Raw genomic sequence first — 27,647 nt, forward strand, 5'->3', positions numbered from 1 at the left:
CAGGCCCCTCCCCAGCCTTGCTGCCCTTCTCCAAACACCTTCCAGCACCTCAGCAGCTCTCTGCAATTGACCAGCCCAGAACTGGACACAGCACTGCAGGGGTGGCCTGAGCAGTGCTGAGCACAGGGGCACAAGAACCTCCCTTGTCCTGCTGCCCACACTGCTCCTGAGCCAGCCCAGGATGCCATTGGCTCTGCTGCCCACCTGGGCACACTGCTGCCTCCTCTGCAGCTCCTCTCTCCCAGCACCCCCAGCTCCCTCTCTGCCTGGCTGCTCTCAGCAACTCTGGCCCCAGCCTGTAGTGCTGCTTGGGGTTGTTGTGGCCAAAGTGCAGAACCCTCTCCTAGAAAGCAGAGCTGCAGAGCAGACTGAAGCTGTAACAATGACAATGATTGGTGCCTGCTTTGCTGATGTCCATCACTTCAGCCTGGCTGCAGCTCAGCATCGTTCAGCTGCAGTCCCAGCACACAGCACTCCAGGTGTGGCCTGACCAGTGTGAGTACAGTGTTGAGTTCAAACTAGAGCAGAGAAGATTTAGATTAGATATTAGGAAGAAGCTCTGCACCATGAAGGTGCTGGAACACTGCAACAGATTGCCCAGGGAGGTGGTTGAGGCCCCATCCCTGGAGATATTCAAGGTGAAGCTGGACAGGGCTCAGGGCAACCTGCTCTAGTGGAGCATGTCCCTGCTGACTGCAGGGGGGTTGGACTGGATGAGCTTTGGAGGTCCCTTTCAAGCCAGAGCATTCCATGACTCGATGTTCTGCAGGCGCTGGGGCACAAGCACACAGCTCCCCAGCCAGAGCAGGGCTGGAGGGGAAGGACTCACCATTGTCAATGACAAAGATGGTTCTGCTGTTGTCAAGATCTTTCAGGTCCTTCCTTGGTATGTTCTTGTTGAGGAGGTTGAGAGCTCTGTCCCGGCCCTGCCCAGACACATTCCTGCTGACCAGCATGTCCAGCAGGCGCGTCGTGATCAGCCGCAGGTCCTTCTTGCTGTCTGCACAGAAGCAAGAGCACAGGAGCCAGTGACAAGCAATCCTGAGCACAGTGCAGACCATGCAAAGCTGTTGTGTGGCTGCAAAGCAGGTATGTAAGCTACCCCCAGGTGGATAAAAGCCGTGTGCAGGTTGTCACCCTGGACAGCTGAAGGGCAACACTCCCACTGCAGCGCAGAGCAAGGGACAGAGTGGACATCCCAGGGGCAGAGCCCTCCCTGCTCTTTCTCCAGCAAGAATGAAGGTGATGCAGCATTACCTAGCACTACAGCCTCCTCCTTGCCGTGGTGCTCCTCCTTCCCCTGGCCCAGCAAGCAGTCAGTGATGGTCTGCAGGAGGTTGCAGACAGCCAGGGAGATCTCCTCATTGTCCACAGACATCCATGTACAAATGTTGTCAATGCCCAGGTAATGGAGAATGGCAGTGGCCTGGCCCCAGAAAGGAGAGAGCAGGGTTGAGCTTTTCACAGTATCACCAAGGTTGGAAGAGACCTCACAGATCATCAAGTCCAACCCTTTAGCACAGAGCTCAAGGCCAGACCATGGCACCAAGTGCCACGTCCAGTCCTGCCTTGAACAGCTCCAGGGACGGCGACTCCACCACCTCCCCGGGCAGCCCATTCCAGTGCCCAATGACTCTCTCAGGGAAGAACTTTCTCCTCACCTCCAGCCTAAATCTCCCCTGGTGCAGCCTGAGGCTGTGTCCTCTTGTTCTGGTGCTGGCCACCTGAGAGAAGAGAACAACCTCCTCCTGGCCACAACCACCCCTCAGGTAGTTGTAGACAGCAATAAGGTCACCCCTTTTCCTTTCTGCACGCTTCAGAGAGGGCAACCTCTCTCCACAGAGCTGTCCTGGGTGCCAGTGCAAGGCAGAGCTTTGCTTCCCACTCATTTTAATAACAAGACAACTCCCCAGATGCCACAGACTGTGTGTGTCGAGAGGAGTGTGGCTGGGCTTGGCAGAGCTCCTCATGCAAGGCTGGCAGCACAGAGCCTGCCTGCTGCACAGACCCCACCCTGGCTGGGAGCAAACCCATGCAGCCTGTCCTCAGGCAGGGTGGCACAGCAGCAACTCAGGGCAGGCAGGTTCAGAAGCACACTGATCTCCTGGGCTTTGCACAACAGGTCTGTGCCACACTGGACTTCTATCCAGGACATTTCACTTCCATTGTGGCAGTGTCCCCACAAATCTTTTGCCCTGTCACATTGACACTCACATCCATCTCCTGCTTCCAACCACCTAACAGACAGGGCTTCTTCCAAGCTGTTTTACACTACAGTGACCACCTCGGGGCAGGGTAAGGTATTAGCTGGCTCAGGAACCCTGGCACTGGCCTTGGGACTCTCCCCAGCAACCTTCACTTTCTTGTAGCTCCTCTGCTCATCTATGCCCTGGGCAAAACTCTCCCAGGGTTGTTATCTGTTGATGTTCTGAGACCTGTGATGAAGGGCATGGGTTTGACCCAGCCATGCTCACCCCCACTCATGTGGTAAGGACTCAGTGTAAGTCTTACACCAGCACACAAGGAAGACCCTGTGGAGAACATGCACACACATACAGCTTTGAGCCCAGAGAGCAGAAGCACAACCAAGGGGGCAGTTTCAACACTGGGTTAACCCCACTCAGCAGCACTGCAACATCATCAATACTGAATATCCAACCCCACTCAGCAGCACTGCAACATCATCAACACTGAATATCCAACCCCACTCAGCAGCACTGCAACATCATCAACACTGAATATCCTACCCCACTCAGCAGCACTGCAACATCATCAACACTGAATATCCAACCCCACTCAGCAGCACTGCAACATCATCAACACTGAATATCCAACCCCACTCAGCAGCACTGCAACATCATCAATACTGAATATCCAACCCCACTCAGCAGCACTGCAACATCATCAACACTGAATATCCAACCCCACTCAGCAGCACTGCAACATCATCAATACTGAATATCCAACCCCACTCAGCAGCACTGCAACATCATCAATACTGAATATCCAACCCCACTCAGCAGCACTGCAACATCATCAACACTGAATATCCAACCCCACTCAGCAGCACTGCAACATCATCAACACTGAATATCCAACCCCACTCAGCAGCACTGCAACATCATCAATACTGAATATCAAATCTCCTTTGCAGGGTCTCATCATTCCCTGTGAGGACCATCCTGGCCTGCATCAGGATGGTGGAGTTGCCGTGCCTGTAGGTGCTCAAGAAAAGACTGACTGAGGCACTTAGTGCCATGGTCTGGTTGATTGGCCAGGGCTGGGTGCTAGGTTGGACTGGATGATCTTGGAGGTCTCTTCCAACCTGCTTGATTCTATGATTCTATGATTCTATGGTTTATTGGTAACTTTGAAGGCAGAAGTGCTCCAAGTGCCAGGTGCTGCACTTTGGCCACAACAACCCCATGCAGAGATACAGGCTGGGGTCAGAGTGGCTGAGAGCAGCCAGACAGAGAGGGATCTGGGGGTGCTGATTGATACCCACCTGAACATGAGCCAGCAGTGTGCCCAGGTGGCCAAGAGAGCCAGTGGCATCCTGGCCTGCATCAGGAATGGTGTGGCCAGCAGGAGCAGGGAGGTCATTCTGCCCCTGTACTCTGCACTGGTTAGACCACACCTTGAGTGCTGTGTTCAGTTCTGGGCCCCCCAGTTTAGGAGGGACATTGAGATGCTTGAGCGTGTCCAGAGAAGGGCAACGAGGCTGGGGAGAGGCCTTGAGCACAGCCCTACGAGGAGAGGCTGAGGGAGCTGGGATTGGTTAGCCTGGAGAAGAGGAGGCTCAGGGGAGACCTCATTGCTGTCTGCAACTACCTGAGGGGAGGTTGTGGCCAGGAGGAGGTTGCTCTCTTCTCTCAGGTGGCCAGCACCAGAACGAGAGGACACAGCCTCAGGCTGCCCCAGGGGAGATTTAGGCTGGAGGTGAGGAGAAAGTTCTTCCCTGAGAGAGTCATTGGGCACTGGAATGGGCTGCCCGGGGAGGTGGTGGAGTCGCCGTCCCTGGAGCTGTTCAAGGCAGGACTGGACGTGGCACTTGGTGCCATGGTCTGGCCTTGAGCTCTGTGCTAAAGGGTTGGACTTGATGATCTATGAGGTCTCTTCCAACCTTGGTGATACTGTGATGCTGTGACCAGGAAGAGGAGAAATCCTCACTGCTCACAAGCATTTTCCACTCCCCCAGGTGCAAGCCAATGAGAGCTTGGAGCACCTCATGACTTACCCGAGCCTTGTGTCCTGTGCACATGCCTGAAAGCGTCCTCACAGCTGCCAGGATCAGCTCAGGGTTTTTGGTTTCTATCAGCTGCAGCAGGAGGCTGACCCCATTGTTCTGGAAAATCCTCTCAGCACCTGCTTCCTCCCGCCCCAGGACGATGAGGTTGTTTGCAGCCTGGGTGGGAGACAGAAGAACCTGAGGTCAGCCCTGCCATCAGCCTCCAAAACACCTGCAGGCAGCTCTGGAGCTGGTGGGGAGAGCTGTGGGGTGGTAATCTCCTGATGGGCTCAGCAGGTCAGCTCAGACCACGCCGGGTGGTTTCTCCAGGTGCAGCTGGGGACTGGCTTTGCTCTGCCCAAGAACAGGTCACTGCTTGGAGTGAAACGTGGGGAATGTGTCCAGCCTGAGCCCACCTCTGCTGTTTTGCAAGGCTGCTCCATCCAGTATAGGCTGGATGTTGTTAGGAAGTTGTTGTCAGAGAGAGTGATTGGCATTGGAATGGGCTGCCCAGGGAGGTGGTGGAGGCAGCATCCCTGGAGGTGTTGAAGCCAAGCCTGGCTGGGGCACTGAGTGCCATGGTCTGGTTGGTTGGGCAGGGCTGGGTGCTAGGTTGGGCTGGCAGAGCTTGGAGCTCTCTTCCAGCCTGCTTGGTTCTGTGATTCTATGATTCCCGTGGCCTGGGACGTTTCCTCTCCGAGTGCAGTTCCTCACCCAGCTCCTCACCTCTCCCTCCGCGCAGGGGCCAGGGGGAAGGGCGCTCAGGCTGCTGCTCCCCGCTGCAGCCCCCGGCACGCAGCAGCAACCTGGCCAAGGCCAGGCCAGCCCTCACCTTCTCACGCTTCTCCTTCTCGCTGTTCTCATCCAACAGGATCTCAAACATCTTCCGCACCCTCGTGTCCGTGGAGAACTGAACGCGCAGCTGTGCCAACAGAGAGGGCCAGGGGCATCAGAGGGAGAGGAGCAAGGAGCAGATCTCCTCTAGCGCTTCGAGGACACCACAGACCCTCAAAGCACAGACAGCTGAAGCTGATAAAGGCAGTGGACATCACTACTCAGAGACCACCACCCATTACCCATCTCAGAACCAGCAGAACTGGCTTCAAACTATCCCTTCTGAGACCTGATGGTACCTACTGATGCAAGGTCCTCTTCATAACACCTATGGAAAGGTAACTAAGCCAAAGTGGCAACTGCCAGACCCAATCTGAAGCTGGTTTAGCTCCTTACCAGGACCTTACCAAGCCATTCAGGACCAGGCCAGCCTCAGGAGAGAGCTGCCACACTCTTTAGTTTAACTGCCTGATCTGAGCCTCAGTTTTCCACACCTCAGGTATGAACTTTGCAGTTAATTGGAGCACAGCCCTGTGAGGAGAGGCTGAGGGAGCTGGGGGGTGCAGCCTGCAGCAGAGGAGGCTCAGGGCAGAGCTGATTGCTGTCTGCAGCTGCCTACAGGGAGGCTGTAGTCAGGTGGGGTTGGGCTCTGCTGCCAGGCAGCCAGGGACAGAAGAAGGGGACACAGCCTGGAGCTGTGCCAGGGCAGGTCTAGGCTGGATGTTGTTAGGAAGTTGTTGTCAGAGAGAGTGATTGGCATTGGAATGGGCTGCCCAGGGAGGTGGTGGAGTCTGTGTGGCTGGAGGTGTTGCAGCCAAGCCTGGCTGGGGCACTTAGTGCCATGGTCTGGTTGGTTGGTTGGGGCTGGGTGCTAGGTTGGGCTGGCTGAGCTTGGAGCTCTCTTCCACCCTGGTTGATTCTACGATTAGCAGAGCCTATTCCCCTCCATTGCTCTGTGTTTCTAGGATCACCAATAACCACCAGTGGATGGACTTCCCACACCTGGCCTAGGAGCCTGGAGCTGCTCCTCCAGCATTTACCTTCTCCTGGATGTTGGCCCCCAGTCGCCTCAGGGTCTCCTGGAAGTTTTTGTTGCGGGGCTCTATGGTGGCACATTTCTGAGCATCTTTGAACGCTTGGTCCAACTTCCCCAGTTTCTCCAGGGCTTGGCTGCGCCGGTACAAGGCTTTGATATCTGAAGAGTTGATGTCAATAGCTGGGAAAGGGACCCAAAAGCCCAGGTGTGAGTTTGCTCTTGGAATGAGAAGGGTGACAAAGCTGGTGAAAGGCCTGGAACACAAACCCTATGAGGAGAGGCTGAGGGAACTGGGGGTACACAGCCTGCAGAGGAGGAGGCTCAGGGCAGAGCTCATTGCTGTCTCCAAGTACCTGAAGGGAGGTTGTAGCCAGGTGGGGTTGGGCTCTGCTGCCAGGCAAGCAGCACCAGAACAAGGGGACACAGTTTCAAGTTGTGCTGGGGCAGGTCTAGGCTGGATGTTGTTAGGAAGTTCCTGGCAGAGAGAGTGATTGGCATTGGAATGGGCTGCCCAGGGAGGTGGTGGAGTCACCATCCCTGGAGGTGTTGCAGCCAAGCCTGGCTGGGGCACTTAGTGCCATGGTCTGGTTGGTTGGGGCTGGGCGCTAGGTTGGACTGGCTGAGCTTGGAGCTCTCTTCCAACCCAGCTGATTCTGTGATCTCTGTCAAGTGTGATTTGCCTTACAGTGCCTACAGCTGCCTGAGCTGCAGCTGTTAGCACCGAGTGAATCACTACCTGGTGAGCACCAACACACCCAACTGCAGCACCTTTGAACCTCCTCCATTAGTGCCTTGTGGCCTCAGCATTTGGGTGTTAGTGACCATCAAAGATTAAGATCACAGTGCCCCAGAGCAGATGGGAGAGCAGGCTGGAACATCTCAGCAGTGCAGCTCTGCTTTCCCAGCACAGACTCTCCTTACCTCGAGAAGCATCCGAGGCTGCCTTGGCGTATTCCTCCTGGAGAAGCAGAAAGGAGAGACGTTAGCAGTGCAACAGCAGGGCATGGCCCCACGGCTGATGTGACCCTTCTGCTCCCACTTACTAACAGGACACCCTACTGAAACCAGCAGCAGCCTGCAAAAGGAAACATGGGGGCTAAGGTAGCTTTGCATCACTGATGGAAGGGAAGAGGAAGAGGTGATGCAGGTGGAACTACCTGCTGATGGGAGAGGGAAAGGTGATGCAGGTGGAACTACCTGCTGAGGGAAGAGGGAAAGGTGATGCAGGTGGAACTACCTGCTGATGGGAGAGGGAAAGGTGATGCAGGTGGAACTACCTGCTGGTGGGAGAGGAAAAGGTGATGCAGGTGGAACTACCTGCTGAGGGAAGAGGGAAAGGTGATGCAGGTGGAACTACCTGCTGATGGGAGAGGGAAAGGTGATGCAAGTGGAACTACCTGCTGATGGGAAGGGAAGGGTGATGCAGGTGGAACTACCTGCTGATGGGAAGGGAAAGGTGAGGCAGGTGGGACAATACCTGCTGATGGGAGAGGGAATGGTGATGCAGGTGGAACTACCTGCTGAGGGAAGAGGGAAAGGTGATGCAGGTGGAACTACCTGCTGAGGGAAGAAGGAAAGGTGATGCAGGTGGGACTACCTGCTGATGGGAAGGGAAAGGTGATGCAGGTGGGACAACACCTGCTGAGGGAAGAGGGAAAGGTGATGCAGGTGGAACTACTTGCTGAGGGAAGAGGGAAAGGTGATGCAGGTGGAACTACCTGCTGATGGGAGAGGGAAAGGTGATGCAAGTGGAACTACCTGCTGATGGGAAGGGAAGGGTGATGCAGGTGGAACTACCTGCTGATGGGAAGGGAAAGGTGAGGCAGGTGGGACAATACCTGCTGATGGGAGAGGGAATGGTGATGCAGGTGGAACTACCTGCTGAGGGAAGAGGGAAAGGTGATGCAGGTGGAACTACCTGCTGAGGGAAGAAGGAAAGGTGATGCAGGTGGGACTACCTGCTGATGGGAAGGGAAAGGTGATGCAGGTGGGACAACACCTGCTGAGGGAAGAGGGAAAGGTGATGCAGGTGGAACTACTTGCTGAGGGAAGAGGGAAAGGTGATGCAGGTGGAACTACCTGCTGATGGGAAGGGAAAGGTGAGGCAGGTGGGACTACCTGCTGATGGGAGAGGGAAAGGTGATGCAGGTGGGACAACACCTGCTGATGGGAGAGGGAAAGGTGATGCAGGTGGGACAACACCTGCTGATGGGAGAGGGAAAGGTGATGCAGGTGGGACAACACCTGCTGATGGGAAGGGTGATGCAGGTGGGACAACACCTGCTGCTGGTGATGCAGGGGCAGATCGTGGGCAGGGAAGGGGGAAGGGATACTCACAACAGCCTGTCTGCAGCTGACTCTGGCTTGGGGGTCACTTCTGGACCAGGGGAAATTCAGGATTGTGCAAACAAACTGCTCACAGCCCCCAGCAGGTCACTACCCTGACCGCAGGGAGCTGAAACAGTGTCGGTGCAGACAGCAAAACCTTTTTGTTTCGCTACACATCTGCACCTGCTTGGCTTGTGCTGGGACTGGCAGCCACAGCAATGCTCTGCACCCCAGCCCGTGGCTAACAGAGCTCTAAGAGCAGAGCACTCAGCTCCAGCAGGACAGAAGCAAGGAAGCAGCTTTACAGCTCCAGGACAAGCAACTTCAGACCAGTTTGCAAACATCTTGTTTGGACAGGGGACAAAACACACAGCCCACAGCTGGTGAGCACTCTTGGTGCCTCCCTGCTCCCCCTCCTTCAGCCCTGCCAAGGCCACCCAGGAGCTTTTCTCACCTTTTTGAGGAAACATGCTGCCCTGTTCCTGTAGAGCACTGCCTGCAGTGACTTGTCCTTGTTGAGCTTTATGGCTTGAGTGTAGCTTTGAAGGGCTTTCTCGTAGTCATTGGCCTGAAAATACTTATTGCCCTCCTCTTTTAGCTGGATGGGATCCTCCATCTGGAGAGCTTGAAGGGAAAAAACATCAATTCACGTCCCATTTTCTACTGCCTGTGTCACCAGGGTTGCCTGCCTGCTGCAGCAAGCTGAGCTTTGCCATGAGAAACACACAAGGACAAAAGAAAACAGCCTCAGGTTGCATCAGGGGAGGTTTAGGTTGGAGATGAGAAACAATTTCTCCCCAAAAAGGGCTCTCAAGGCTTGGCCCAGGCTGCCCAGGGCAGTATTGGAGCCCTCATCTCTGGAAGGGTTTAAAACCATGGTGCTGAGGGCCATGGTTTGATGGTGACCTGGCAGTGGTGGGGGGTAATAGTTGGACTCTGGGATCTTAAAAGGTCTCTCCCAACCGAAGCAATTCTGATCCTGTGATTCTAATAAAAGCAACTTACCAGGCTGAAGAGTTGTGAAAACGAAGACCCAAACTGCTCCTCAGGGCTCTGGCTCCTCAGAAGCTTCTCCCACAGCTGTAGATCCTTGGGGGTTAACTGATAACAGAAAGCAAAGCAAGCAAAAAGGTAAGAGCTGAAGAATTCCACCCGCACCGCGGCGCGTCCGAGGAGCTCAGGGAAGAGCTCCAAGTTTGGGCAGCAGCTGCCAGCTCCTGCTGCCTGTCAGCGTCACCTGTCCCCGCAGCCTGTCCCCTTCCTCGTCCCCCCCGGGTTACATAGTGCCGAGGGGGAGGGCTGGCAGCCAGGACCACAGCAGGCAGCCCAGAGCAGGGGGGGGCATCTGCCTGCGAGTGGGCAGCTCCTGCCTGCAGAGAGTGGGGGACCCTCTGCCACCCACCTGGCCGAATCCAGCTCCCCTCTGCCTGCAGAGCGGCACAGGCTGCGGGGAGCAGGAACCGGGGGGTGCGGTGCCAAAAGCAGGGCACGGCGGTGGTTGTTACCCCCCCAGGCAGTGCCCAGACCCTCTTCCCTTTCTATTTCGGGAAGCATGAGACAGCTGAGCCTTGGGGACCAGCGGCCCCGGGCCAGCAGCCGCCGCAGCAGCGCCCAGCACCTTCCAGAACACCCCGGGGCGGAGAGCAGCCCACCCCCCGCTGCAAATCCAACCGGGTCTGGTGCCGCCACCGCCCCCCCGGCCTGGCAGCCCACGCTGCATGTGTGATGAGCGTCTCAGATCTCAGCCCGAGTGCCACCCAGGACACGGCGCAGCGCTGAGCTGCGGCACTCGGCGCCTCGGGCAGGCAGGATGCCTGCTCTGAACCTTCTCTGCCCCAAAGCCAGCGCCTTCTCCAGTGCACCCACGAGCACCCCAGCTGCAAAGCAAACGGGGGCACCCTTCTGGAGCACCCCAGCTGCAAAGCAAACGGGGGCACCCTTCTGGAGCACCCCAGCTGCAAAGCAAACTGGGGGCACCCTTCTGGAGCACCCCAGCCGCAAAGCAAACGGGGAGCAGCCTTCTGGAGCACCCCAGCTGCAAAGCAAACGGGGGCACCCTTCTGGAGCACCCCAGCTGCAAAGCGAACGGGGGGGCAGCCTTATGGAGCACCCCAGCTGCAAAGCAAACGGGGGGCACCCTTCTGGAGCACCCCAGCTGCAAGGCGATCGGGGGCACCCTTCTGGAGCACCCCAGGTGCAAAGCAAACGGGGGGCACCCTTCTGGAGCACCCCAGCTGCAAAGCAAATGGGGGCACCCTTCTGGAGCACCCCAGCTGCAAAACGAACGGGGAGCAGCCTTATGGAGCACCCCAGCTGCAAAGCGAACGGGGGGCACCCTTCTGGAGCACCCCAGCTGCAAAGCGAACGGGGGCACCCTTCTGGAGCACCCCAGCTGCAAGGCGATCGGGGGCACCCTTCTGGAGCACCCCAGCTGCAAAGCAAACGGGGGCACCCTTCTGGAGCACCCCAGCTGCAAGGCGATCGGGGGCACCCTTCTGGAGCACCCCAGCTGCAAAGCAAACTGGGGGTACCCTTCTGGAGCACCCCAGCTGCAAAGCGAACGGGGGCACCCTTCTGGAGCACCCCAGCTGCAAAGCAAACGGGGGGCACCCTTCTGGAGCACCCCAGCTGCAAAGCAAACGGGGGGCACCCTTCTGGAGCACCCCAGCTGCAAAGCGAACGTGGGCACCCTTCTGGAGCACCCCAGCTGCAAAGCAAACGGGGGGCACCCTTCTGGAGCACCCCAGCTGCAAAGCAAACGGGGGCAGCCTTCTGGAGCACCCCAGCTGCAAAGCGAACGGGGGGGCACCCTTCTGGAGCACCCCAGCTGCAAAGCAAACGGGGGGCACCCTTCTGGAGCACCCCAGCTGCAAAGCGAACGGGGGCACCCTTCTGGAGCACCCCAGCTGCAAAACGAACGGGGGGCACCCTTCTGGAGCACCCCAGCTGCAAAGCGAACGGGGGGCACCCTTCTGGAGCACCCCAGCTGCAAAGCAAACGGGGAGCACCCTTCTGGAGCACCCCAGATGCAAAGCGAACGGGGGCAGCCTTCTGGAGCACCCCAGATGCAAAGCAAACGGGGGGGCACCCTTCTGGAGCACCCCAGCTGCAAAACGAATGGGAGGCAGCCTTCTGGAGCACCCCAGATGCAAAGCAAACGGGGGGGCACCCTTCTGGAGCACCCCAGCTGCAAAACGAATGGGAGGCAGCCTTCTGGAGCACCCCAGCTGCAAAGCAAACGTGGGGCACCCTTCTGGAGCACCCCAGCTGCAAGGCGATCGGGGGCACCCTTCTGGAGCACCCCAGCTGCAAAGCAAACGGGGGGCACCCTTCTGGAGCACCCCAGCTGCAAAGCAAACGGGGGGGCAGCTTTCTGGAGCACCCCAGCTGCAAAGCAAACTGGGGGCACCCTTCTGGAGCACCCCAGCTGCAAAGCAAACGGGGGCAGCCTTCTGGAGCACCCCAGCTGCAAAGCGAACGGGGGCACCCTTCTGGAGCACCCCAGCTGCAAAGCGAACGGGGGGCACCCTTCTGGAGCACCCCAGCTGCAAAGCAAACGGGGGCACCCTTCTGGAGCACCCCAGCTGCAAAGCAAACGGGGGGCACCCTTCTGGAGCACCCCAGCTGCAAAGCGAACGGGGGGCACCCTTCTGGAGCACCCCAGCTGCAAAGCGAACGGGGAGCACCCTTCTGGAGCACCCCAGCTGCAAAGCGAACGGGGGGCACCCTTCTGGAGCACCCCAGCTGCAAAGCGAACGGGGAGCACCCTTCTGGCTCCCTGCCGTTTGTGCGCTGTTCCAGAAGCACCTTTGGAGCCCGCGGTGGGCTTTGGCTGTCAGCAGGTGTGCCTGGGGCAGGCTCTGGGGGTGCTTCGGGCACGGTCCGGCCGCACTTCCCCCGGGCAGAGCCGGGGAGCCAGGCACGGTCCTTCGGCTGCGGACCCGGGTGAGGTCAAACCCCTGCCGGGGAGAGGTGCGCGGAGGTTCCGCGCCGCTCGGGGCAGTCCCGGCCGTGCGCCGCTAGGGGGCGCGCAGGAGCCGTTCCGCCCCCGGCAGGAAGCAGGAAGGGAAGCACACGGGGCAGGCCCCGGCGCCGGGCGGGCTCGGGGCGGCGAGCGGGAGGTGAGCTGCGGAGCAGGGGATGCTTTGGGGGAGGAGGTGACCTGGGGAGCAGGGGATGCTTTGGGGGAGGAGGTGATCTGGGGAGCAGGGGATGCTTTGGGGGAGGAGATGATCTGGGGAGCAGGGGATGCTTTGGGGGAGGAGGTGATCTGGGGAGCAGGGGATGCTTTGGGGGAGGAGGTGATCCGGGGAGCAGGGGATGCTTTGGGGGAGGAGGTGATCTGGGGAGGAGGTGATCTGGGGAGCAGGGGATGCTTTGGGGGAGGAGGTGATCTGGGGAGCAGGGGATGCTTTGGGGGGAGGAGGTGAGCTGGGGAGCAGGGGATGCTTTGGGGGAGGAGGTGATCCGGGGAGCAGGGGATGCTTTGGGGGAGGAGGTGGTCTGCGGAGCAGGGGATGCTTTGGGGGAGGAGGTGAGCTGCGGAGCAGGGGGTGCTTTGGGGGAGGAGGTGATCTGGGGAGCAGGGGATGCTTTGGGGGAGGAGGTGATCCGGGGAGCAGGGGATGCTTTGGGGGAGGAGGTGATCTGGGGAGCAGGGGATGCTTTGGGGGAGGAGGTGATCTGGGGTGCAGAGGATGCTTTGGGGGAGGAGGTGATCTGGGGAGCAGGGGATGCTTTGGGGGAGGAGGTGAGCTGGGGAGCAGGGGATGCTTTGGGGGAGGAGGTGATCTGGGGTGCAGAGGATGCTTTGGGGGGAGGAGGTGATCTGGGGAGCAGGGGATGCTTTGGGGGAGGAGGTGATCCGGGGAGCAGGGGATGCTTTGGGGGAGGAGGTGATCTGGGGTGCAGAGGATGCTTTGGGGGGAGGAGGTGATCTGGGGAGCAGGGGATGCTTTGGGGGGAGGAGGTGATCTGGGGAGCAGGGGATGCTTTGGGGGGAGGAGGTGATCTGGGGAGCAGGGGATGCTTTGGGGGAGGAGGTGATTTGGGGAGCAGGGGATGCTTTGGGGGAGGAGGTGATCTGGGGAGCAGGGGATGCTTTGGGGGGAGGAGGTGACCTGGGGAGCAGGGGATGCTTTGGGGGAGGAGGTGATCTGGGGAGCAGGGGATGCTTTGGGGGAGGAGATGATCTGGGGAGCAGGGGATGCTTTGGGGGAGGAGGTGATCTGGGGAGCAGGGGATGCTTTGGGGGGAGGAGGTGATCTGGGGAGCAGGGGATGCTTTGGGGGAGGAGGTGATCTGGGGAGCAGGGGATGCTTTGGGGGAGGAGGTGATCTGGGGTGCAGAGGATGCTTTGGGGGGAGGAGGTGATCTGGGGAGCAGGGGATGCTTTGGGGGAGGAGGTGATCTGCGGAGCAGGGGATGCTTTGGGGGAGGAGGTGATCTGGGGAGCAGGGGATGCTTTGGGGGAGGAGGTGATCTGGGGAGCAGGGGATGCTTTGGGGGGAGGAGGTGATCTGGGGAGCAGGGGATGCTTTGGGGGAGGAGGTGATCTGGGGAGCAGGGGATGCTTTGGGGGAGGAGGTGATCTGGGGTGCAGAGGATGCTTTGGGGGGAGGAGGTGATCTGGGGAGCAGGGGATGCTTTGGGGGAGGAGGTGATCTGCGGAGCAGGGGATGCTTTGGGGGAGGAGGTGATCTGGGGAGCAGGGGATGCTTTGGGGGAGGAGGTGATCTGGGGAGCAGGGGATGCTTTGGGGGAGGAGGTGATCCGGGGAGCAGGGGATGCTTTGGGGGAGGAGTTGATCTGGGGAGCAGGGGATGCTTTGGGGGAGGAGGTGATCTGGGGAGCAGGGGATGCTTTGGGGGAGGAGGTGATCTGGGGTGCAGAGGATGCTTTGGGGGGAGGAGGTGATCTGGGGAGCAGGGGATGCTTTGGGGGGAGGAGGTGATCTGGGGAGCAGGGGATGCTTTGGGGGGAGGAGGTGATCTGGGGAGCAGGGGATGCTTTGGGGGGAGGAGGTGATTTGGGGAGCAGGGGATGCTTTGGGGGAGGAGGTGATCTGGGGAGCAGGGGATGCTTTGGGGGAGGAGGTGATCTGGGGAGCAGGGGATGCTTTGGGGGGAGGAGGTGATCTGGGGAGCAGGGGATGCTTTGGGGGAGGAGGTGACCTGGGGAGCAGGGGATGCTTTGGGGGAGGAGATGATTTGGGGAGCAGGGGATGCTTTGGGGGAGGAGGTGACCTGGGGAGCAGGGGATGCTTTAGGGAAACGGGAGGTGCTTCAGGCACTTGGAAGTGACTTAGGGACACGGGAGGTGCTTCGGGAACGGGAGCTGCTTCGGGAGCAGGAGGTGCTTTGGGAGAACGGCAGCTGCTTTGGAAGCGGGAGGTGCTTCAGGCATCTGGAGGTGCTTTAGGGGAGCAGGAGGTGCTTTAGGTGTTTTGAGGAGCAGGAGGTGATTTGGGTGTGGGAGATGCTTTAGGAGTCTGGAGGTGATTTGGGTGCAGGAGATGTTTTAGGGATCTGCAGGTGATTTGGGAGCAGGAGGTGCTTTAGGGATCTGGATGTGATGTAGGGGAACTGGAGGTGCTTTGGGGGCAGGAGGTGATCAGGGAGCAGGAGGTGATTTGGGAGCAGGAGATGCTTTGGGGATCTGGAGGTGATTTGGGAGCAGGAGATGCTTTAGGGATCTGGAGGTGATTTGGGAGCAGGAGATGCTTTAGGGATCTGGAGGTGATTTGGGAGCAGGAGATGCTTTAGGGATCTGGAGGTGATTTGGGAGCAAGAGATGATTTGAGATGTGGAGGTGATTTGGGTGCAGGAGATGCTTTAGGGATCTGGAGGTGATTTGGGAGCAGATGATTTGAGAACTGGAGGTGATTTGGGTACAGGAGATGATTCGAGATCTGGAGGTGATTTGGGAGCAGGAGATGCTTTAGGGATCTGGAGGTGATTTGGGAGCAGGAGATGCTTTAGGGATCTGGAGGTGATTTGGGTGCAGGAGATGCTTTAGTGATCTGGATGTGATGTAGGGGAACTGGAGGTGCTTTGAGAGGCAGGGGCAGTGAGGAGCTTCTGGAGGGGCTCGCTGGGTTGTGTGCCTGCCCCGGGGCTCTGCTGAAGGAGGCTGGGGAGGGGCTGTGCTGGAGCGGGAGGTGCTGCTGGCCGAGCCTGGCAGTGCCCTGCTGGCTGCGGGGATCAGGGGTGTTGGGCCCCACGGGAGCTTAGACCCTGTCTAAAGCCACCTACCCAGCACAGCCCGGGCAGCATCTGCTCAGCGTCAGCTGCTCCGTGGTGCCAGATCCTCTCTCCTCTATCCCCTGCAGGTCTCCTCCCTTGTCCCGGCTCCTCGGTGCTCCACCCTGGAGTGGCTGAGGACATGGTGGTCCTGCGGGCTGGGCTCTGCCCGGGTCTCACTGAAGAGATGATCCAGCTCCTCAGGGCAGGTGGCATCAGGACAGGTAACAGAGGTTGGGGAATGTCTTAGACTCACAGACTGGTTTGGGTGGGAAGGGTCATTTGGGGACTGTCCTGTCCATCCTCCCTGCAGGCAGCAGGGACAGCTGCAATTAGAGCAGGTGGCTCAGAGCCCCAAACAGCCTGCTCTGGAATGGGTGGAGGGATGGGGCAGCTCCCACTTCTCACCTGGGCAACCTGGGCCAGGGTCTCCCTTCTCTCCAGTCTAAATCTCCCACTTGTAGTTAAAGTGTTCACCCCCAGTCCTGTCACAACAGCCCCAAAAGTCTCTTCCCTGCTTTCTGTCATCCCCTGCATCTTTTGGGTGGCATTGTGCTGTCCCTCCCTGCAGGACCCATCTGCCAGGCTTGAGAGGTGAGGGGGTCTGAACTAAGAGGTAGCCCCTGGAAAACATCTCCTGCCTCTGTGGCTTTGCCTTGCAGCCCAGTAGCTTGCAGGGTGCAGTTTTCTTGGAGGCCCATAGAGAAAAGGAGGGTGGGCACAGGGTGGGCACCCTGGGCACTGGCAGCAGGAGCCTGGGGGTTGCAGCTCCAGACCCTGTGCCTGCATCATCCCACACCCTGCATCCTCCCTGCTGGATGTCTTCTGGGTCTCTCTGTGTGGATATTCGCAGTCAGGACTTCACAGGAGCAGGAGAGTGTTAGGACATGACAGAGGCCTCTGCAGAGGCTCTTTGAGGGACAGTTATGGCTTTTAGAAGGTATTTTGGGGGAGTTTGTGTATTTTTCACTGGGCAGGGTCAGTGGGCATGGGAAAATCTTCATGTGGATCTGCTCCTGCTCTGAGAAACTGGTGCAGAGCTGAGAAGAAGACCATTTTCTTCTTGTCACATGGGATCTGTGAGGTCCTGTGGTGCTGCAGCCATGGGTGTGGAAGTCCTTGTCCTCCCTATAAGAACTGCTTTCCACCAGTAGCTATTTCAACCAATAACATACACATCTAGCCAAAAAAAACCCCACCCCAAATCTTGGAACTGTTCCTGGGAGCAGAGATGGGGCCACTGGTCCTCATTTCCATGGCTTTGCTCACCCACTGAAGTGTTGGCAGGGTTTTTCCTAGTGCTGGTCATCTCTCTGGTGTTCAGGTTTGACTTCCAACTGCTTGTGCCTCCTGTTATTTGCAGTGGTGGACTTTGTGGCATCAGACCTGGAGGATGCTGCCCAGAGGTGTTCCTTGTCTTACAAGGTAAAGGATGACTCCTAAGTCCTGGTGCATTAACCAGGTTGCTCAGAGCTGTTGAGCTCACAGCTTGGGTGGGCTTGTCTAGGGGGCATGTTTTTGCCTCTGGACTTCCTCAGTCCTGTTTCCAGCCACCTCTTTGCCCACCAGGCACTAGTTGCAGTGAGACGTGTGCTCCTGGCCCAGTTCTCTGCCTTCCCTGTCAATGGAGCAGACCTCTATGAGGAGCTCAAGAGCTCCACAGCCATCCTGCCCACCGGGAGCCCAAGGTGAGTACCTCAGTGGGTGGGCCAGCAGGTCTGCCCAGGGCTGGGCTCACTGCACAAGGCCATGGCTGCCCAGCATGAGCTTTGAATTTGAATGTGCTGATGCCCTGAGCTGGCTCAGTGGTGTCATAGACTCATAGAATAGAATCATAGAATCAAGCAGGTTGGAGGAGACCTCCAGGCTCATCCAGCCCAACCTAGCACCCAGCCCTGGCCAATCAACCAGACCATGGCACTAAGTGCCCCAGCCAGGCTTGGCTTCAACACCTCCAGGGATGGCAGCTCCACCACCTCCCTGGGCAGCCAAACTGTCCCCAGCATTTTAAGAGCTTAGAGCCACAGCCTGGCTCTGCCTTTTGCAAGCAAGAGGTGACTGCTCTTCATGTCCTGTGGCTGAGGCCATCTGCTCTGGGTCCTTTGAGGGACTGACACTGTCCTCATGAGAGCCTGCACACCTTTTGAGGAGTGGTTTTGTCTCGAGTCCAACCTGTCACTCAACACCTTCTAATTAACTAAGTGCCTCAAGTAGCCTCCTATTGAACACCTCCAGCCACACAGACTCCACCACCTCCCTGGGCAGCCCATTCCAGTGCCAATCACTCTCTCTGCCAGGAACTTCCTCCTAACATCCAGCCCAGACCTGCCCTGGCACAGCTCCAGGCTGTGTCCCCTTCTTCTGGTGCTGGCTGCCTGGCAGCAGAGCCCAACCCCACCTGGCTACAGCCTCCCTGCAGGCAGCTGCAGGCAGCAATGAGCTCTGCCCTGAGCCTCCTCTGCTGCAGGCTGCACCCCCCCAGCTCCCTCAGCCTCTCCTCACAGGGCTGTGCTCCAGGCCCCTCCCCAGCCTTGCTGCCCTTCTCCAAACACCTTCCAGCACCTCAGCATCTTTCTTCAACTGAGGAGAGCAGAGCCTGAGGCAGTTGGCTGCGTTTGGGAAGGGTAGGGACAAATGTCTGGGTACTGCTGCTCCTTGCTGCCCCTGCCTCTCTGGCTGAGGGGGTGTTGATGGTCTCACCTTGTGTTCAACCTGCAGCCTGGACCAGCTGCTGGACTCTGGGCTGTACACAGGGGAGGTGACAGAGCTCATGGGAGCGCCAGGCAGTGGCAAAACGCAGGTGAGTTGGGGGCAGGAGAGGGGAGAGGGCAGGTAAGGTGAAGATGATGCTCTCAGGTGTGTCCCTCAGCAGAGGGACCTGGGAGGGCTGTCTGACCCCCAGTCCCTGCTTCTCCAGGTGTGCCTGGGCATTGCAGCCAGCGTGTCCCTTGGCCTCAAGCAGCAGGTCCTGTTTCTCGACTCCACGGCAGGCTTCACTGCCTCCCGCCTCAGCCAGATCTATGGAGCCCAGACAGGGGACAAGCAAGAGCAGGCAAGTTCTGGAGCTGCTCCTTCCTCTTGCACTAAGCCTACCTGAGCTCTTGCTCAGAGACAACCTCCAGAGTTGGTCTGGCTGTCCAGGTCTGCCTTTGTCCACATCAGCAGTTCTGTGTCCTCCCGTGGCTGGGTGGGTGCTGTGCTCAGGGCCAGTCCCTGGCAGCAGGGAGGGCTTGCTGTGGTTGCTCACACTTCCTCAGCTCAGCCTTGTGTTGCCTCTTCCACCAGTGCAGTGGGACAGGAGTGTCCATGGGGTGGGGGCAAACGAGCAAGAAATAAGGCTCCCTGGCTCCATGGCATGGTCCAAGTGCAAATATAGCTGGGGGCAGCTGAGGAAGAGGAGTGTGGTGGGTCCTAGAAGTGGTGAGGCTGCTGTTGGTGGGTCCTGGAAGGGGTGAGGCTGCTGTTGGTGGGTTCTGGAAGTGGTGAGGCTGCTGTTGGTGGGTCCTGAAAGGGGTAGAGCTGCTGTTGGTGGGTCCTGGAAGGACTGAGGCTGCTGTTGGTGGGTCCTGAAAGGGCTGAGGCTGCTGTTGGTGGGTCCTGAAAGGGGTGAGACTGCTCTTGATGGGTCCTGAAAGGGGTGAGGCTGCTCTTGGTGGGTCCTGGAAGGACTGAGGCTGCTGTTGGTGGGTCCTGAAAGGGGTAGGGCTGCTGCTGGTGGGTCCTGGAAGGGCTGAGGCTGCTGTTGGTGGGTCCTGGAAGGGCTGAGGCTGCTGTTGATGCCACCTTGTGCTGCAGCTGGAGGCCCTGCAGCGGGTCCAGGTTGTCCATGTGTTTGACATCTACGAGATGCTGAGAGCCTTGCAGGAGCTGCGGGATGGTCTCTCCCAGCAGGTAAGAGGAGGGGCTGGGCCCCTCTGCCTTCCCCAGAGCTCCACAGAGGGCAGCAGTGCTTCTGCGCCTGGTGAGTGGCACCAGAGCACCCTGGCCTGGGGATGTTTCGGCCTCTGCGCAGCTCGGGGGCTCCAGAAGTGCTGGCTTTGTTGCTCCACCTTGCACACGGTGCCTGCTTTCAGGTGGTGAGCTCCGTGGGACCTCTCAAGGTGGTGGTGATCGACTCGGTCTCGGCTGTGATCTCCCCGCTGCTGGGCGGCAGGCAGGCGGAGGGTGAGCTGCTCCCTTAGGCTGCAGCCCTCCCTGCTGCCCCTCCTCTGCCTGGAGCTGCAGCTGGGTGTGGGTGTGACTGCAGCTGGATGAGAGGTGGGAGCCTGTTTGCAGTGCTGCTGGCAGCCATGCAAGCTGCTGGTGGCCCTGCCAGCTCACACTGCTGCTCTGGAACCAGCCACGGGGCAGGAGCTGCTTGCCCACGGATTAAAACCTCTGCTTGCAGTGTCACAGCTACAGTGTGGTTGGTGGCAGAGTTTGCAAAGCTCCTCTGAGGCTTTTTTCTAGCAGGAGTGAGGTGTGAGGGGCTTTGTGCTGGCTGAGATGCCAAGGAGGCCTCTCAAACAGCTTTCAGAGGGTCTTGCATGCCTGGGTGGCAGCCACTGCCATGGGCTGCTGGAAATGCAGCTGGCAGATGAAGGGATGGGTCCTGTACCTGTTAAATCAGTCTGCTCAGCTTTGTCTGGAGCTCCTGGTGCTTTGTAGGGCTTTTTGTTTTGCTGATAGGGCTTCAAGGATGGCCATGAACAGCAGAACTGACACTAAAGCCATCAGGCCGTGCAGATGCCACCTGCCTCCAAGATGCACTTTGGGGGCAGATCCTCAAACACCCAAATGCTTTGTCACCCTCCAGGTCTGGCCATCATGATGCAGCTAGCCAGGGAGCTGAAGACACTGGCCAGGGAGTTCAGCCTTGCCATTGTGGTGAGTGTTGCTCTGCCTTGTCCTTTACTGTGGTGAGGACCTGGAGAGGCTTTGAAGCTCCTGGGAAGGGGAACTCTGTTCCCAGCTAAGCAAGAGGTTTGTACCCACAGTGTTCTGCTCTCTGATGTAGCTCTGCTGCTCTGCAGCCCATGGGTGTCCTGTTCCAGCAAGTGTGGAGCAGGAGCAGAGCTGATTTGCTGCCTGCTTTGGTAGCTGTCCTCAGCTAACAAGGTATGGACTTGACTGACTGAGGTAGTTACGACATGGACCTGCTGAAGCAGGGCCAGGGGAGGTCAGAGCAGTGATGGGAGGACTGGAAGGCCTCTGCTGGGAGGCAGACCAGGCTGAGTGTTGAGGTTGTTCAGCCTGGAGAAGAGAAAGCTCCAAGGAGACCTGGTAGCCTTTCAGTGCTTCAAGAGGCTGATCAAAGCTGGAGACAGTTTTTCTCAGAGCCTGTTGTGTCAGGCCGAGGTGGAATGGTTTGAACTGAAAGAGATTCTGACTGGGGAGAAGGGAGAAGTGTTTGACACTGAGGGTGGGGAGAGCCTGGCTCAGGTTGCCCAGAGAGGTGGAAGCTGCCCCATCCCTGGCACCATTGCAGGTCAGGTTGTCTGGGGCTCTGTGCAGCCTGCTCTAGTTGCAGCTGTCCCTGCTGACTGCAGGGGTTGGACTGGATGACCTCTAAAGGCCCTTTCCAACTCAACCCAATCTGTGATTTGAGTACAGACTCACTCAGAGGTTGTTTGTATTTAGTTTTGCTGTAACTCCACTCATTTAAGGGCCTGACCAACTTGCTGAGAATCCTCCTGCTTAGTTACCAGGGAGGCCCCATGAAGTGTTGCATCATCCAGAGGAGCTGGTCTCTGGAAGGGACCTTGCTCCAGCCTTCCCCAGCTCCTGGCCAAGTGATTGCCTTTTCTTCTGGGACCACAATAAGGTGTTTGAATCCTAGAATCAGTCAGGGTTGGAAGGGACCACAAGGATCAGCCAGTTCCAACCCCCTTGCCATGGGCAGGGACACCTCCACTAGTGGCCAGAGCCTCATCCAGCCTGGTCTTAAACACCTCCAGGCATGAGGCTTCCACCACCTCCCTGGGCAACCCCTTCCAGGGTCTCACCACTCTTGTGGTGAAGGACTTCCTCCTCATGTCCAGTCTGAATCTACCCATTTCTATCTTTGTTCCATTCCCCCCAGTCCTGTCACACCCTGACAGCCTAAAAAGTCCCTCCCCAGCTTTCTTGTAGCCCCCTTCAGATACTGAAAGAGTCACAGAATCAGAGAATCAAGCAGGCTGGAAAAGACCTTTAGGATCATTGAGTCCAACCTATCACCTGACTCTTCTAATTGACTAAACCCTGGCACTAAGTGCCTCATGCAGCCTCCTTTGCAACACCTCCAGGGATGAGGACTCCACCTCCTCCCCAGGCAGCCCATTCCAGTGGCCAATCACTCCTTCCATAAAGAACTTCTTCTTAATGTCCAGCCTAAACCTGCCCTGGCACAGCTTGAGACTGTGTCAAAAAGGTCACAATAAGGTCACCTCAGAGCTCTCTCCTCTCCTGAATGGGGAAGGCCAGCACAGAAAATGGTGCTCTGCTGGACCTGGCACTGGAAGGCATCGAGGCTGTGCAAAGGTGCTCTGAGCAGGGATAAAGGGACAAGGACAAGGTGCCTGGGAGGGCATGTGGAGGCTTCAGCACCAGAAGTCACTGCTGCTTGCAGAGACACGAGCAAGCTCCTACCTGAGTACATGTCAGGGACAGTCGTGTGGGCTGTGTTTAGAGGGACATGCCAGGAGGGAAGGTCAGGAAGGAGAAGGAAACATCAGCAGAAGCAGTGGACAGGCCATTGCCTCCTGGAGATCTGCGACGCTTGGCTGCAGCGAGTGGCACTGCTTTGCCTGGGCAGCCAGCCCCTGGTGGTGTGCCCCAGGAGTCAGTGCTGGGCACAGTCCTGCTCAGTGTATTTAGTGATGATCTGGAGCAGGGGATTGAGTCCAGCAGCAGTAAGTTTGCAGATGACACCAAGGTAGGAGCAGCTGTGGAGCTGTTGGAAGGTAGGAGAGCCCTGCAGAGGGACCTGCACAGGCTGCATGGGTGGGCAGAGGCCAAGGGGATGAGATTGAACAAGGCCAAGTGCAGGGTTCTGCACTTTGGTCACAACAACCCCAAGCAGCACTGCAGGCTGGGGCCAGAGTGGCTGAGAGCAGCCAGGCAGAGAGGGAGCTGGGGGTGCTGCGAGAGAGGAGCTGCAGAGGAGGCAGCAGTGCCCAGGTGGGCAGCAGAGCCAATGGCATCCTGGGCTGGCTCAGGAGCAGTGTGGGCAGCAGGACAAGGGAGGTTCTTGTGCCCCTGTGCTCAGCACTGCTCAGGCCACCCCTTGAGTGCTGTGTCCAGTTCTGGGCTCCTGAATTCAAGAGAGTTGTTGAGGTGCTGGAAGGTGTTTGGAGAAGGGCAGCAAGGCTGGGGAGGGGCCTGGAGCACAGCCCTGTGAGGAGAGGCTGAGGGAGCTGGGGGGGTGCAGCCTGCAGCAGAGGAGGCTCAGGGCAGAGCTCATTGCTGCTTGCAGCTGCCTGCAGGGAGGCTGTAGCCAGGTGGGGTTGGGCTCTGCTGCCAGGCAGCCAGGGACAGAAGAAGGGGACACAGCCTGGAGCTGTGCCAGGGCAGGTCTAGGCTGGATGTTGTTAGGAAGTTCCTGGCAGAGAGAGTGATTGGCACTGGAATGGGCTGCCCAGGGAGGTGGTGGAGTCACCATGCCTGGAGGTGTTCAAGAAAAGAGTGGATGAGGCACTTAGTGCCAAGGTCTGGTTGGTTGGGCAGGGCTGGGTGCTAGGTTGGGCTGGCTGAGCTTGGAGCTCTCTTCCAACCTGCTTGATTCTATGATTCTATAAGCCTGTTTGTGCCGCAGGTGACCAACCAGGTGACAAGGGACAGCAGCAGCAGTGGTGCACTGAAGCCAGCCCTGGGGCGCTCCTGGAGTTTCGTGCCCAGCACCCGAGTGCTGCTGGAGAGCAAAGAAGGCAGCAGGGGGAGAGGCAGCAGGCAGCACCTGGCCTGCTTGGCAAAGTCAGCCCGGCAGGTGGGGCACCCTGGGCAGGAGGGAGGGAGGCTCTAGGTGGCATGGAGCTGGCACTGGGACTGAGGGAGGATCCTTCTAGGTTGGGGGGCAGGATCAGGGCTCACTGATTGACCCCTGGCATTGAGAGAGGAGCAGATGCAGCCTGCTTGTAAGCTTCGGAAGAGAAGAGCATCTGCTGGCAGCAGCCTCAGCGTGGAGTCATTAGGGAGGTTAACTGAGTGGCACAGCTCTGCCCTCCCCTCCAGCCCAGCTCTGCCCTCCCCTCCAGCCCAGCTCTGCTCTCCCTTCCAGCCCGGCTCTGCCCTCCCCTCCAGCCCAGCTCTGCCCTCCCCTCCAGCCCAGCTCTGCCCCCCTTCCAGCCCGGCTCTGCCCTCCCCTCCAGCCCAGCTCTGCCCTCCCCTCCAGCCCAGCTCTGCCCTCCCCTCCAGCCCAGCTCTGCCCTCCCCTCCAGCCCAGCTCTGCCCCCTCTTCCAGCCCAGCTCTGCCCCCTCTTCCAGCCCAGCTCTGCCCCCTCTTCCAGCCCAGCTCTGCCCTCCCAGCCCAGCTCTGCCCTCCCCTCCAGCCCAGCTCTGCCCCCTCTTCCAGCCCAGCTCTGCCCCCTCTTCCAGCCCAGCTCTGCCCTCCCCTCCAGCCCAGCTCTGCCCTCCCCTCCAGCCCAGCTCTGCCCTCCCCTCCAGCCCAGCTCTGCCCTCCCAGCCCAGCTCTGCCCTCCCCTCCAGCCCAGCTCTGCCCCCTCTTCCAGCCCAGCTCTGCCCTCCCCTCCAGCCCAGCTCTGCCCCCTCTTCCAGCCCAGCTCTGCCCTCCCCTCCAGCCCAGCTCTGCCCCCTCTTCCAGCCCAGCTCTGCCCTCCCAGCCCAGCTCTGCCCTCCCCTCCAGCCCAGCTCTGCTCTCCCTTCCAGCCCAGCTCTGCCCTCCCTTCCAGCCCAGCTCTGCCCCCTCTTCCAGCCCAGCTCTGCCCCCTCTGCCAGCCCAGCTCTGCCCTCCCTTCCAGCCCAGCTCTGCCCTCCCTTCCAGCCCAGCTCTGCCCCCTCTTCCAGCCCAGCTCTGCCCCCTCTGCCAGCCCAGCTCTGCCCTCCCTTCCAGCCCAGCTCTGCCCCCTCTGCCAGCCCAGCTCTGCCCTCCCCTCCAGCCCAGCTCTGCCCCTTCCCACTTTCCTGACAGTATCTAGGCATGGGGGTCCTGGCTCTAAGCCTGCAGGGGTGACTTTGGCTGGCATCCTGCCTACATATGGAGCTCCAAAGCTTCTCTGCAGCTGCTCCAAGTGGCCATGCTGGGCAGTGAAGGGCATCCCAGGTGTGCTAAATAACTTCGTGCCTGGGGACAGCCTGGAGCAAGATGTTCTTCTCTTGCTAAATCCCAGTCTCTATTTGCATCTCTGTGCTCAGCAGCCCCTGTTAAAACGAGGGCACCAGCAGAAAGAAGTCCTAGGAGGGATGTAACTGGGGACTTTTTGACTCTGGAGCAGGTGATGGAGCAAGGTAGAGTCCCAGCAGTGTGAGGTTAAGGTGCTGTGTTTCTCCTTGCAGCCAACTGGGATACAGGTGGAGCTGGATATTGGAGATGGTGATGTGCAGGAGCTGAGCCCAGCAACACCCACAGAGGGGCCCTGATGCAGGTGAAGAAGCAAATATGCAGGTCCAGGAGAGCTGCAAAGGCAAGCAAGCACACTAAAGCTTTTACAGGCTGCCTCTGGGAGCCCTGCAGCCCTGGGAAGCACCAACATGAAGAAGCTTTTGATCTTCTGTGCTGGGGAGAAAATAACCATGGGGGTCCCTGGAGGTGTCCTTGCCCCAGCAGATGCAGCCCATGGTGGCTGGGCAGTGTGGGCAGCACCACAACCAAGTCCTCTCCTCCTGTTGCAGGCTCGTGTCCAACCAGCAGAGCCAGCCCTGTCCTAAGGTGTTGGCTTGAGTCCAGCTGGCACATCCCTGCAGAGGCCCTGGTGGGTTTGTTCCCCCCTGGATCCCCTGTCCCAGAGCTCTGATGCTCTGTGGGCAGCCCACAGTGGCCTCAGCTTGGAAGCTGCATCCAGCTGTGGGTGGTGAGAGCTGGAATTCAGTTAAGGGCAACTGCTGTTAACTTCATTAAACTGATGAGGTTTAGTCCCTAGCAGGACTGGGGTGGGACAGGCTCCTGATGAGCAGGGACACAACTGGATGCTTGATCTGACCTCCCTAGGACACCACCAGGGCCCTGCAGGGAGCTGCTATGAAGAATTGCTGTTAACTGCTGGAGGTTATGATCTGGATCATCTGGGGTGGCTGAGTCCTGATGGGCACCAGCTGGGCCTGTCTGCTGCTCAGTGGCATGTGGTGATGCTGAAATAATCTCTCCTTGCTCCACTGCTTTCCAGCTGCTCTGCCCTGAGCTGGGCAACCTCCTGAGGGCTTGGGCAGTGCTGGGGAGGAGATGGGAGGCTTGGATAGAGCATTGCCTCTTCTCTTCATCCCAGATGTCTCAGACAACCTCATCCTCTGCTTCTTAAGAAGCCTCCTGGGCCATGGCTTGCTTAAACACTGCTGCTGTGGGGACTGAGGCTGGTCAGGGCATGCTGATTAAACTGCTGCCACACCAGGAAGCTCCTGGAGCCTGATTTAGCCTACCTTTGGGTGCTGATTTCTGCAGAGCAGCTGTGACACCAAGCAGCCCTGTGTTCCTGAGGGAAGAGGCAGCTAAAGGGGCAGCTGAGGGGTTCTCAAGAGGCAAGGGTTTTGTTTTGCATGTCCATAGCAGTTGTGCCTCCAAAACCCACACTCTCAGTGCTCCCAGAATGCAGGTCCCACCTCCTCCAGGACCTCCTCCATGGTGGCCACCCAGCCCCGTGGCAGCAAAGGGGGCAGAGCAAGGTGTGAAGGTGACAGCAGCTGTGCCACCAGATGATTTTCAGTGGAAATAAAAGGCATTTTCTAACTCATGGCTTTCTTTGCATTGCTGGCCTTTGGGAAGGGAGCTCTGGGGGGCCCAGGGCTTGCAGCCCGGTTGGCTGGGGGGAGGAGGAGGAGGAAGAAGAAGAGGAGGAGGAGGAGGAGGAGGAGGAGGAGGAGGAGGAGGAGGAGGAGGAGGAGGAGGAGGAGGAGGAGGAGGAGGGGGAGGAGGAAGAGGAGGAGGAGGAGGAGGAAGAAGAGGAGGAGGAGGAAGAAGAGGAGGAGGAGGAAGAAGAGGAGGAGGAGGAGGAGGAGGAAGAGGAGGAGGAGGAGGAGGAGGAGGAGGAAGAAGAGGAGGAAGAAGAGGAGGAGGAGGAAGAGGAGGAGGAGGAGGAGGAGGAGGAAGAAGAGGAGGAGGAGGAAGAGGAGGAAGAAGAGGAGGAGGAGGAAGAAGAGGAGGAGGAGGAAGAAGAGGAGGAGGAGGAGGAGGAAGAGGAGGAGGAGGAGGAGGAGGAAGAAGAGGAGGAAGAAGAGGAGGAGGAGGAAGAAGAGGAGGAGGAGGAGGAGGAAGAGGAGGAGGAGGAGGAAGAAGAGGAGGAAGAAGAGGAGGAGGAGGAAGAAGAAGAGGAGGAGGAGGAGGAGGAGGAGGAGGAGGAAGAAGAGGAGGAGGAGGAAGAGGAGGAAGAAGAGGAGGAAGAAGAAGAGGAGGAGGAAGAAGAAGAGGAGGAGGAGGAGGAGGAGGAGGAGGGGGAGGAGGAGGAGGAGGAGGAGCATAGCTTTCCTGCCTGCTGGAGCCCCTGCTGCTAGGGAAGGTGCTCAAAAGCAGCGCATTGAGCTTGTCACGTGTGTGGGAGCTGTGAGTAAAGAGCTGGGCTGCACAAACTGCAACCAGCCCTGGGTGCTGCTGCTGCTGCTTCATCTCTGGGCCTGAGGGTCTGCAGAGGAGGCAAAGCTCTCACAGCAGGGTGTGGAGCAGAAGAGCCAAGTAGAAACCTGCTGGTTTGTCATCCAGGGAGGCTTTCTTGCTGTTTCTTTGCCTGTCTGGCCAGGAAGATGAATCACAGAAGTGTTTTTGGTTGGAAGAGACCTTTGAGATCATGGAGTCCAGTCATTAACTCAGCACTGCCAGGCCACCAGCAAACCATGGCCCTCAGCACCACCTCTACATGGC

General features: G+C 58.6%; 2 protein-coding genes across 3 annotated transcripts in view; one reads left to right on the forward strand and one right to left on the reverse strand.

The window, feature by feature from the left end:
- UNC45B (unc-45 myosin chaperone B) overlaps window positions 1-9,511 on the reverse strand; it is a 34,302-nt gene extending 24,791 nt beyond the window's left edge. The window contains exons 1-8 of the mRNA XM_064165840.1: window positions 9,432-9,511; window positions 8,881-9,050; window positions 7,020-7,056; window positions 6,103-6,278; window positions 5,061-5,150; window positions 4,238-4,405; window positions 1,258-1,426; window positions 830-1,000 (exon numbers count right to left, since the gene is read on the reverse strand). Coding sequence (XP_064021910.1) covers window positions 830-1,000; window positions 1,258-1,426; window positions 4,238-4,405; window positions 5,061-5,150; window positions 6,103-6,278; window positions 7,020-7,056; window positions 8,881-9,042 — 973 coding nt within the window. The 5' untranslated portion in view covers window positions 9,043-9,050; window positions 9,432-9,511. The remainder of the gene's footprint in view (window positions 1-829; window positions 1,001-1,257; window positions 1,427-4,237; window positions 4,406-5,060; window positions 5,151-6,102; window positions 6,279-7,019; window positions 7,057-8,880; window positions 9,051-9,431) is intronic.
- A 2,847-nt stretch (window positions 9,512-12,358) lies between these two features.
- On the forward strand, window positions 12,359-26,526 carry RAD51D (RAD51 paralog D). Of its 2 annotated transcripts, XM_064166333.1 has the most exons (12): window positions 12,359-12,547; window positions 15,757-15,891; window positions 17,031-17,092; window positions 17,237-17,355; window positions 18,386-18,467; window positions 18,585-18,719; window positions 19,463-19,558; window positions 19,741-19,831; window positions 20,463-20,533; window positions 23,442-23,612; window positions 25,139-25,227; window positions 25,791-26,526. In XM_064166333.1, the coding sequence occupies exons 2-11, from the start codon at window positions 15,810-15,812 to the stop codon at window positions 25,220-25,222; spliced, it is 993 nt and encodes a 330-aa protein (XP_064022403.1). In that variant the 5' UTR covers window positions 12,359-12,547; window positions 15,757-15,809; the 3' UTR covers window positions 25,223-25,227; window positions 25,791-26,526. The 2 variants fall into 2 exon arrangements, with proteins under 2 accessions (XP_064022403.1, XP_064022402.1); XM_064166332.1 differs by having other exon boundaries at window positions 12,361-12,547; window positions 25,139-26,526.
- Window positions 26,527-27,647: the final 1,121 nt, after the last annotated feature.

The sequence above is a fragment of the Pogoniulus pusillus genome, chromosome 27 (genome assembly GCF_015220805.1).
Source record: "Pogoniulus pusillus isolate bPogPus1 chromosome 27, bPogPus1.pri, whole genome shotgun sequence".
Classification (NCBI taxonomy): domain Eukaryota; kingdom Metazoa; phylum Chordata; class Aves; order Piciformes; family Lybiidae; genus Pogoniulus; species Pogoniulus pusillus.

Excerpts from the sequence above, each read along its gene's own strand:
- RAD51D (XM_064166333.1), top strand. The coding sequence starts at position 15,810 with ATGGTGGTCCTGCGGGCTGGGCTCTGCCCGGGTCTCACTGAAGAGATG. Across the intron at positions 15,892-17,030 it reads GGCAGGTGGCATCAGGACAG|TGGTGGACTTTGTGGCATCA; the intron begins GTAACAGAGGTT and ends TGTTATTTGCAG. Across the intron at positions 19,559-19,740 it reads GGGATGGTCTCTCCCAGCAG|GTGGTGAGCTCCGTGGGACC; the intron begins GTAAGAGGAGGG and ends GCCTGCTTTCAG.